Source organism: Morus notabilis, unplaced genomic scaffold (genome assembly GCF_000414095.1).
Source record: "Morus notabilis unplaced genomic scaffold, ASM41409v2 Scaffold396, whole genome shotgun sequence".
Taxonomy (NCBI): domain Eukaryota; kingdom Viridiplantae; phylum Streptophyta; class Magnoliopsida; order Rosales; family Moraceae; genus Morus; species Morus notabilis.
The window spans coordinates 110,680-122,914 of record NW_010362367.1 but is presented as its reverse complement, the minus strand read 5'-3'; the positions used below and the strand labels follow the sequence as shown (position 1 = coordinate 122,914).

Sequence of the window (12,235 nt, the reverse complement as noted above, 5' to 3'; positions counted from 1 at the left end):
CTTTTGAGAGGATTTATCAACTATTAATTAAGCCTAAGCAAATGCAAAATATTAACGCCCGAAAAAACTCTACTTGTGTTTCTTTAGTTATATTAATATCATGAAGACACTCTTTAGTTATATTAAAAAGCATTAAATATTAACCCCTTTGAGAGGGGAAATTTCAAAGAAAACTACAAATTAATGAAAGGCTTGAAAATATGACCTTTAAAGAGAATAAAATAAACAAAGAAACTATATAATAAAAACCAAAGCTCTTAGGAAGATATTGGTTGTAAAATATTTAAGGGGTAAAAGAGTTAATTTGTTGTTATAGTAAATATATTTTAGGCATTTTCTAAAAAAATTTTAAGATTAAAAAGATATTATTGTGTTTAAATTTAGTCATTATATATCACTGTAATATTTAGAAAAAATTGTCTGATTTTTCTTTTAAAAATGAGAATTCTACGGCATATAATGAAAGAATACCCTACCAACAGCTATGTTTGAACTGTTAAATTTATATATGATTACATTATTTTTGTATATTTGTTCACGTTTTTTATGGGATTTTAAAGAGAACTATCATATATACTATTACACTACCGATACCGATGTAGTAACCCTACCACATAAAGCTCCTTAAAAGAGGAATGGAAAAGGGCAGACGCAAACTGTTTGATAATTATAAGCCCGAAAGAGCTCCAAAAGATTACAAAAGTATTTGGTTGTCAGAAAATTAAACAAAAGATCAGCAAACACAAGGAAAGCTTGGCCAAGGAATACGGAGATAAAAGCAAGAGAGAAAAGCGAATTAATTAGCATCCCAACTTGGGCTGTTTATTGGCTCATCGAAGTGATGGAATATGGAGTAGGGGCCTGCACATGAAAAAAGGCAACTTTGCATGCTGAATAGACTTTCAACTGTCCCAAGCATAACTAATAATTAATTAACTTATAATAATTAATTACACGCTCCTTTTCTCTCACATCTTTTGCTCAAGTCTTGAAGTTTTTATTTTGTAGGACTGCCCTAGGTACTCTGCTAATTCCGTCTCTGCCGTTCTTTAAAGTAGTCCCATGAAATTAGTCAAAAGAACATGAGAAAACTAAATAAATAAAAAAGAAAAAAGAAGTTGTGTCCACAAATGTTGCTGGCATCCACCAATAATACAGCATGCATGCCACTGCATAATCTGTATCTAAGTATTGAGTATTGACAATACTCTACACTTTTTTTTTTTTTTTTTTTTGCTGGGACAATACTCTAGCCAGTTATTAGCACTGTTACTTTACAAATGTGCAGCTTCATATATACATATATATATATATATATATATATATTCAATCATTGTGAATTAATATTCTGTATTAATGTATAATTCCTTTTACTATATATTTTTTAGGTCGGAGAATAATTATATGAATTGAACTATTTGTGATTAGATCAAAAGTGACGTTCTACACACACACACACATTCTCGACTAAAACAGATCAGTTATGAAGTGGATACAATATATTGAACTGGATTTGCGAGGATATATAAAGTTCATGATATTCGTCCCAATCAGAGATAGCAAATTATTAATTAATTTAGCGATCATGCAGACAGGGGATGTAAACAAAAATCATGGCCATGATTCTGATGAGTGTTGCTAATTATTGTTATCAGCTGATAATCTACCTAAAGTACTAATTAAGAAACTGTACGTAGTTGTCATAGTCACACTTTAACTTATATATACATTGATTACTTCGTGTATCGATCGTGATTATTAAGCCTCCTTGGGAATTGTCACTTTTACATAAAACAAATTTAATTCACATGATTTCTAGATATCACCTCAAATGAAATGGCCAAATTATTTGTCATAGTTCTGCCGGAATCTTGATGCTAGCTTTATTAGTTGCGAATTTTTTTTTTTTTTTTTTTGGTAGAGAGAGAAAGAGAGAGGGATTGATAGACAACAGAGATCTCTCAAAAGTAACTAACCAAAGAGATTAGAGATTAAAAATAGCGTTTTATTTGGTAAAAAGATGTATTAGCTAAAGTAGCCATATTGTAGATGCCGACTAGCTAGTAGTATTTATTCTTATGGCCTGTTGCTGGCCGGAAGAGAGATATTGAGAGCTGTTGGAAAAGAGAATCTATTCATGGAAGTATATAAGGCTTTAAGCTTCAATGCGAGAGAGACAACTAGAAGACAATTTTTGAGAGCCAAACGCTACTCATAACTCTAGTACTACTGCAACAGCCTCGAAGCTAGTTCAAACTAGTGGGAGGTTGTCTGCAAAAATCGCCGCTTTTTTTTCTTTTTTCTTTTTTGGTGATTGCAGACATCGCAGCTTAGCTACCAAATTAATCGTCCAATATAATTAGTATATTGTGAATATATCCTTAAATCAAGTTGATTAGAAAGAAAGAAAGAAGAAGAAGCTACGTTGTACGTGATCAGATCATATAATACAATTCATTGTCACCATCGAATCGGCATATTGATTATGGCTCGTGGAAAGGTTCAAATGAGGAGGATTGAGAATCCGGTGCACAGGCAGGTAACGTTCTGCAAGCGCCGGGCTGGGCTTCTGAAGAAGGCAAAGGAGCTCTCCGTGCTCTGCGATGCCGAAATCGGAGTTTTCATTTTCTCCGCCCATGGGAAGCTCTACGAGCTCGCCACCAAAGGGTATGCACCGTCAATCTTGGTCTATTCCGATCTTTCTATAACAAGGCTTGACCCAGCTCTCGCATCGCATGTTGCTTTCCTGTGCTAGCTAATTGATTTGAGTATTCTTCCTTTTATTTTATATTATTTTGTTAGATAAACAATAAATAATTCTAAATCCAAATTATGATAAGATTGTTACTTTGAAATGCGCAAAAAAAAAAAAAAAAAAACTTTAAAAATAGGATATTTGTCAACTGATGATCACCTGTTTCTTTTCTTTTCTTTTGGTACTCAAAAGTGCACGTAGTTTCATTGTTTGTGTAATTACTAATTTCCAGCTTTTATATCTACTCCGGAAAGTTTATACAAACTTATGTTGACAATGACCATGTTAGCATGTAATCACACGTATGAAAATGGAGGATGAAAGTATTATATATAGTGTACTGGATGATTTTAATTAATGAAGCTGCTAACTTTTTATACACACATATTATACAATAATATATATTATTATCGAATTTGCCTAATATTTTTCATTGTATATACACAAATATATAATATATATGCAAGAACCATGCAAGGGCTTATGGAGAGGTACATGAAATCAACCCGAGGGTCTCTGCAGGCTCAGGCTGACGAGACCATGCAAACGCAATCTTTGGTATGTGCCCATGAAACTTTCAGTTCCATATATATGCGCTATATATATATATGCTTTCCTAATTTACTAGTTCATTGCACCTGATCTTTCACTCAGCTCTACAGTAAACGTAAACAATAAATAAATAAAATAAAAAGTTTAAACAGGAGAACCTTTTTTTTTCTTTCTTTCCTTCCTTTTGTTTTTTGTGTGGAATGAATGCTCTCCTAAAGGAGGGAAATTTAACATATAGAACACATAGTACAAACCAATATATAAAGTGCTAATGTACCTAATTAATTATAACTCAATTTCTATATACCCCGGGCCCCTGCTAATAATTATTAACGGCTAAGAAACAGACAAAGCAAAAGGCACGACCAGATCATGATCTCTATTCTATCACGCACAAAAAGATTTCCAGCATCAGATGCCGGTACCACCTGATCTAAGATCTTTTAAAAATAATATAAGAACAATAGTTTACAAAGATATGTATAAACATTAATTAATTAGTAATGATGCCGCCCATATGTTTGGAGAAAAATACATCCCTACACCTATACAACAAAAAAATTAAACTGAAATAAAACTAACAGAAAAATAGATAAGAAAAAGATTTAAGTAGTTCAGAAAAATTTCCTACGTACACAGAAGATGAAGAAAAACTTTACTAATAATTTTAGAATTACACACTCAATAAATTTTCTCTCTCTCTCTCTTTCTACCCAAAACCCCTCACACCCTTTGCTCATCTATCTCCTCACTTTTCTCTCTTTCTCTCAAAAGAAGGCACTCTTTCTCTTCACTTTTCTCTTAGTACAAAGCCGTAAACAAAACATTTAGCTATAGACGGGTCCCGTTCTTTTCGTTGATTCGAGTTTAGAATTCGAGTTTTGCTACAGTAAAAAACTCTTAGAAACAGTCACATCTAACTTTTTTGCTACAGTAAAAAGCTCTCACACAACATCACATCTCAACTCGAATTAAAAACTCAAATTAGCGAACCGAACGGGTTCTAGTGCCAAACTCAAGTTAAAACTCCAGTTCAAACTCAAATTTTACAAAAGAACATGAGCTTGAATAAAGTTGTAACTTGAGTTTAAACTTTTTTCGAGTTTGGGTGTAAATGAACAAGCCCATGTTTGTTTATATTAGGACTTGAGTTGTAAATAGTTGAGAGATTTTTTTCCCCTTTTTGAATTTATTTGATTTTTTTCCTTTCATTCACAAAACAAAATAACAAAAGAGACAAGAAAACCCAAACCAAAGAAAAACAATAAATTAGCAAATTAGCAAAAACCAAAACTAATCATAAACATAAGCCTCTGCAAATCAATTCTATTCTTGCGCTACAGTTCACAATTCACAGCTAAACCTAGACCAAATCCCACAGTTTGTGCATCGACCACCCTCTCCGGGACTCCGTCGATCTCTGTGCCGAACCACCACTACCCCACGCTCCGTCGATCTCTGCCGCTTGCCACTCACCGCTCTCCCTTCGCCGCTCGCCGCACCGCTGTCGTTGCTGTCTATTTGTCATCGCCGAGCAAATTGTTGTGTTGTCATTCGAAGACTAACGCTGCTTCGAGTCATAGCCCAAGTTGAGGTCTTTTGAAATCTGTAACAGGATTATGCACTGTAGAAATCTAGAGAAGTAAACTCGAGTAGCAAGGGGTAGGCAGAACTCAAGAAAAGGTAGGTAACTCGAATTAATTTTCAAGTTTTGTTTCGAGACCAACAACGCCGAACGCAAACTTGGGCAAAAACTCACTCGAGTGGGCTTTCCCCGAGTGAGTTGCTGCAACTAAACAGGCCCTGAATTCAAGTTTTCCATTCAACGAGTTCCCCCTTCAACTCAAGTTAATAAATGGTATTTTTTTATTCTTAAAAACGTCATAACTTTTTCGTTTAAATTCCGATTGAGATGATTTTTTTTTATGCGTTCACAATGAAGAGGCGAATAAAACCCCACCCATATACCCTATTAAAATTTTTCATCACCATTGAGTTTTTATTAAAATACTATCTATATACAAATTCAAGTTTTGACCCACTCAAACACAAACTCAAATAGATTCTCAATTCAAACTGTAACTCAAAATGTGCACATCTAAACACAAACTCAAATTAGAGTCCCAACTCGAACCATACTTAAATACACTTTAACTCAAATCAAGATCTGAACTTAAGTCACTCTAACTCAAAAAATGTAAATGAACAAGCCCGCCTTAACTTTTTCGTTTTAATTTCGATTGAGATGATTTTTTTATGCGTGCACAATGAAAAGACGAATAAAAAATCACCCATATACCCTATTAAAATTTTCCATCACCATTGAGTTTTTATTAAAATACTATCTAAATACAAATTCAAGTTTTGACCCACTCAAACACAAACTCAAATAGATTCTCAATTCAAACCATAACTCAAAATGTGCACATCTAAACACAAACTCAAATTAGAGTCTTAACTCAAACCATATTCAAATATACCTTAACCTAAATCAAGATCTGAACTCAAGTCACTTAAACTCAATAAATGCAAATGAGTAAGCCCTTAATTTATTGTAGTATTATTCGGGACTGAGGTATTCAGAATATTGATCTCTGTATAATTTTGAGTGCTCCAAGAATATTTGACTAACCACTGTTATCACACTTCATTTAGTAGACTAGAATGGAAAATCATGTAATAATTTGTAAAACAACATTTTAAATTTTTAGACAAGATGACATAATGTAAGTTAGATACTATTTAAGATATCAAAATTGAACAAAGAATATGGTCTGATATGAGAATATTTATTATATACTTGTTATTGTAGATCATGTCCTCTTGTACGATATTTTGGGTGGTTGGGCACTTACACGATAAATTTATATGGTGCTGCACACAGTAGGGGATCCTCTTTTTATCCCATATTTAGGATTAATCTTATTAGTGCTCTTGAATTTTGAGGTCATTGTCACTTTACTCTTTAAATTTTAAAAACTTTCACTTTATTTCCTAAACTTTAAATTTGTCACATTTAAACCTTTTTTATAAGAATTTTTGTTAAAATCAAATGAAAAAGAAAGATTTAAGTGTGACTATATGGTTTTTATATGTTTATTTTTAACATAAATTTAAATAAAAAGACTACGTAACTGTATTACTATCTTTTTTCTACCTGTTTATGACATAAATTACTATACAAGAAGTTAAGTGAGAAAAATTTAAAATTCAAGAAGTAAAGTGAGAATTTTAAAATTCAGGAGTAAATTGACGGCGATCCTAAAAATTTAGGGACACCAATGATAATAATTCTATATTTTATTTAAGTTTAAATCTTATAAGGAGATCTTAAAATATCTAATATTTTTTTTCTTCAGCTATATGTATTGTACTAATTATGAAAGAATTATATCTATAAAATATTATTAATGAATGTTATGTTTTATAAATTAAAAATTGCATGCGACATTATCTCTTCATTTTTAAGTGGATAGGGAGATCTTTGGGGAGATATGACTATTATCAACTACTGTAAAGATTCTTAGAAAAAAAAAATCAACTATTAAAGACTTCAGGCTCATTGATGGCCAAGCCAAATGGATCGCATTATGTTATAAACACGTTCTGTATGGAAAAGAATATTTTGACTTTCAACGGAAAGGAAATTACAATTTTGTCGTTACACGGCAGAACAAGAATGAATCAATCCGAAATCATATGTTATGCCAAATCAATATAAAGAGATTCCATCGACACTTTTTGCGAATAAATTTATGAGAATATCGGACTAATTATTAGACATAAGCTATTTTGTCATCGACACTCTTTGATCAATAATTCATTAAATTTAATATTTTGAGAAAATTGTTGAATTTATTTTTAGAGTTTATCAATCTAGAATTTTATTGCTTACTCTTAATTAATACCATTTTTAATTAATATAATTATTTAATTTAAAAAATTAGTTAAGAATAAGAGATAAAAATAGAGATCTATGCACTTTAAGAGATTTTTATTTCATTTCTCTTTAAATTTTTGTATGTCCTTCGTCTTTTCCTCCCTGCAGAATGCCAAAACTGAGATAAGCATGCTGAAACAAGAGATTGAAGTACTGCAAAAAGGTCTCAGGTACACTAGGTTTAAAGAGGAAAAACCTCTTTCTTTGTTTTTTTTTTTTTTTTTTTAAAAATAAATTTGCTTATTCATATTACTGAGAGAATTGTATATGGAAATGTAAAATGATTCTTACAGTTATATGTTTGGAGGGGGAGCTGGAACAATGACTCTAGAAGAACTGCAAGTTCTTGAAAAGAATCTTGAATTTTGGATTTATCATATACGCTCAACAAAGGTACAATATGTTTAGTATAAACTAGTTCTAAATTGACTATATTATACTTATTAGACATTAGCTATATATACATGCCACATGATAACTCACATTACAATATATGTGCATAGATTTGATATCTCCTATACCCCTAATAATTTTCCACCTTTTGATTAAAAGACTGATTCATTACGTGGTAAAATGCAGATGGACATTATGTCTCAAGAGATTCAACTGTTGAGGAATAAGGTTAGTTTCAAGCTTAAAATTGCTTCGAGCAAATTAAAAAATATATTCATTAGTACCTTTAAAAAAAAAAAAAAAAAAAAAAAAAAAAAACTGTGAGGTGAGCGGATTTAAACTACACCTTAAAAAGGAATCAAGTGGAATTACTGTTATGTTATATTTGTAAGAACTTAAATTGAATAGTTAGGTCACTAGGTTATTAATAAAATTTGTTGAGCAACATACTTTTGTTATGAAATGGTACCATCATATATTCATATGATTTTTACTTTCACGATTATCAATAAACAGCATGAATATAATTATGTATTTATTCATTATATTATTCCATATATAGCTATAATTGTATAAATTCTTTAAAAATTTATTTCACCAATTTGAAATATGGGCGATTGCTATAACTTATAGTTTTAATTTTTCTCCCATTTATTTGTCTGTGTTCCAAAACAATAAAGGTATGCTTTAGACTTGAGAAAATGTGTTTCAATTTTATCCTCCATGTATTTCTTGGATAAAAGAATAAAACAAAAAGTTTAAACCCTTAAATAGTAGTTAAAAAATATTTTAATCATTTAAAAACTATCAAACCCTACAAACATAATTTTTTGAAGAAAAGAAGATCTGTGGTACATAACGCTTTTGAAGACGCTTTTGAAGAAAAACATAAAAGTTTTCTTTAAATATTTTTTAGAAGCTATTAAAGAGTACTTTTGTTATTTTGCCTTTCTTCTTAGAAAGTGAATGAAAGGGAAGAATATATATATCTATAGTTTTTAAAAACAAAGGGATACATTGATTAAAAAAAATTGAATACAAGAGGTATTTTTATGTAATTTATTGTCAATTATTTACCACATTACATCGTCCGAAAAAATTGCATATCACTTTGCTTATTTTGAGGTTGCTTTACCAAACCGTAAAGAAATATGTAATAGAAAAAGTAGTACTGAACCTAAAAAGGAAAGTAAAGTAATAAAAAAAAAAAGAAAATTTTTTAACTTACCCTTGAAGTGTATGAATCTTGATAAGGAGTAAAAATCTAGACTCATATACTTTAAGGAGTATTTGTCTCTTTTTTTCAATAAAACATGAGTTTTAGTGATTAACTTTCTAGTATTTACTTATCTATTTAATGTGAGAATAGGAAGCAATTCAATTCTCTTCCTAGTATTTACTAAACTTAAGAATAAGAATCTCATCAATATAATTGCTAAACAACCTGTACATAATTAAACAATCCCTTTAACTTAAAATCAATTCCAAGGGTGCAAGAATTGGGATTCTCTTTTCTCATACTTAATATTGTGCGAGGCACACTAACTCTAATCCCAAAAGCTTAAGTTGTTAGGAAGGGAGCTAACAATAGTTTTTATACTTTAACACTCCCCCTCACGTGTGGGCTGGACAATGGGCAATCGTGTGGGTAAATTAATTGGAAAGTCCAATACGAGAATATTTAAACCCAATATATATTAAAAACCTAACACATAATGACAATTTTAAATGGGGATAAAGAGTGCAATTACGGGGATTTGAACTCAAGACCTCCCTCTCTAATACCATGTTAGTTTATCAATCCATCCCAAAAACTTAAGCTGTTAGGATGTGGGCCAACAATAGTTTTTATATTTTAACATGTTAGTTTACTAATCTATCCCAAAAGCTTAAACTGTTAGGATGTGGGCCAACAATAGTTTTTATATTTTAACACTCCCCCTCACGTGTGGGCTGGACAATGGGCAATGTGTGAGTAAATTAATTAGAAAACCCAACACGTGAATATTTAAGCTCGAGATATATTAAAAACCCAACACATGATGACAATTTAAATAGGAATAAAGATTGCAATTATGGGAATTTGAACTCAGTACATCTCGCTCTGATACCATGTTAATTTACTAATTCATTCTAAAAGCTTAAGTTATTAGGAAATGGACTAACAATAGCTTTTATACTTTAACACTTTTCTCGTACTTAATATTGTGTGAGGCACAAACTCTAATTACTAATTTTATAGATAAATACGGGAAAGCGAATCAGTCTTAGTTAATCTTTCCCCTTTCATGTGAAGTAAATATACCGTTAAACTAAACTGAATAAATACTTTCTGAAAGTACGGTGGTATGGTGTTCATGTATAATTTTCTTAGTGCATGACTTGATGTTTTCAAACATTTTAACATCAAAGTAGCAATCCGAAATTAGTGTGCTAATATCAAATTTTAGTATTTATATAGAAAAATCACTCTCTAATAGAGTGCTATTCTTAGTGTTAAATTTGACATACTTATAATTAATAGCAAGTTCGGCGTCAAAGTATATTATATGCCAAATTTTAATATGTGTTTGCTAAATAATTGATTGATCGATCTACTTATATTTTTTCGTTTAATCATTACAAGTTAGGTATTGTCAAATTATTTTAATATTAAAATTTTATTTATACAATTCTTAAGGTTTAATAATTATGATAAAATTAATATATAACCTTTGAAGTAACATTATGTATTAAAACACAAATAAAAACAATAAACTAAATATTTCGTTTTTCACATTTTTTTAGTGCCAAATTAATATAGCATTTGCATTGGTTTCATTAAACAAACATTCAGAGATAGTAAAAAATATATACTAATTACCTGATAAGAAATATGCTACGCCCGCGCACATATATATTTATACACGCATAATAAAACACACGTAATATATATAGATGACGCAGGACACGTTGACACAACTTTTTATAGTTACTTGGTTAATGGATTTGTATCATGATATTTATTTCAACAATTATCTTAATAATTAGGCGTACGTACTAAAGAATCCCATTTACGTTATTCGTATCATGCAGGAAGGAGTACTGAAAGCTGCAAATAAGTATCTCCAAGATAAGGTAAAGAGATATGGCATTTTAACAAATCAATATTAGCTCTTGTTCCTCATGATCTGGTGATAATTAAGATCATTAAGAAGGTTTTCTAACGTATATACTTAAATTAAAGATATATATGTGTGTGTGTGTGTGTGTTTTTTTGCAGATAGAGGCAGATCAGAACACTGCAGCTCTTGACATTGTACCAATGACGACTAATAATCCATATCAGCTAACCATACAAAACGAGATATTTCAGTTCTAGCTAGGTCCTTGCCATTTGTTAAAACACTATGATAATACTAATGATCACATAGTATATTATATATATTGTCGTTGTAATTTCCTAAGGTGTGTTGCTTTTTTCCTCCTGAAGATTCTAAAGTGTGTTTGCTGATTAATTATGAGGCTTTGGATATGACCATCCATAGTTGTGTAGTATAAAGCTCAAACCGTACTGTAGAGCTCTTTGTATCAATAATAATATTTGTACTAGGTTGCTGACATAACTTCTTCTTTTTTTTTTTTTTTTTTTTCCCCTTTGTGCCTTAAGTATTTGGATGTTGTTAGATTTTGGGTTAATAATTATTTGTCTTATTCGACTCTTCCTCTTTCGTATATCCGCATTATGGTCAAATTCTGAACGTTAACGTGATTTTTCTACAAAATGTTAGTTTGAACAAAATGGATCGTATCCAATTTAGGGACACTTCTAGTTGGTTAGATATAAAAGGTCACAGTTCTTGCAACTTCATCAAAAATTCAGATTTATGACTGGAACTCAAAGTAAAGAGGATTAAATGGCTATGATCTTTAGCGACCATTTTATACGTAATCTATCTATCTATTAATATTTATGTGTAGGCTTCGGCTATAGTCCGTCTCACAGACCGGTCCATACACATGTGTCACAAGTGAATGGAGCTGCAGTTGAATTGTGTCAGAAGATTTGGTGACAGCTGTGAAATACAGCCCTTGAACAACGAATGACAGCTTTGAATTACCGTTTATAACCGGTCGGTTTTAACTGTTGAAATGACAGCAATTGTAAATATATAAGTAGTCATTTCATGGTGCCTTTAAGATTTTTCAAGCGTCTATGGACTCGTTCACTTCGCTGATTCAAGTTTAGAATTCGAGTTGAGATGTGATTTTATGTGAGAGCTTTTTACTGTAGTAAAAAAGTTAGATGTGATTGTTTGTGAGAGCTTTTTATTGTAGAAAAATTCAAATTCTAAACTCGAATCAGCGAAGTGAACGGGACCTATATTTGTTTAGAGTGTGACTTAATTATAGTTTTTAAATTAAATTTGAGTTATAATTTAAATTGAAGTTGTAATTTGAGTTTATATTTAGTTGTGTACATTTGAGTTATGGTTTGAGATAATAATCTTTTTTTGAGTTTATATTCGAGTGAGTCAAAACTTAAATTTGTATTTATATAGTATTTTAATAAAAACAAAATGGTGATGAAAAATTTTAATAGGGTATATGAGTGG

General features: G+C 30.8%; 1 protein-coding gene across 1 annotated transcript; it reads left to right on the top strand.

Moving 5' to 3' along the window:
- The first annotated feature begins 2,485 nt into the window (after positions 1 to 2,485).
- Positions 2,486 to 11,001, top strand: LOC21397440 (agamous-like MADS-box protein AGL12). The gene is made up of 7 exons (XM_024168003.1): positions 2,486 to 2,667; positions 3,223 to 3,313; positions 7,356 to 7,417; positions 7,541 to 7,640; positions 7,827 to 7,868; positions 10,716 to 10,757; positions 10,909 to 11,001. Exons 1-7 carry the CDS (start codon positions 2,486 to 2,488, stop codon positions 10,999 to 11,001), a joined length of 612 nt encoding a protein of 203 aa, XP_024023771.1.
- Positions 11,002 to 12,235: the final 1,234 nt, after the last annotated feature.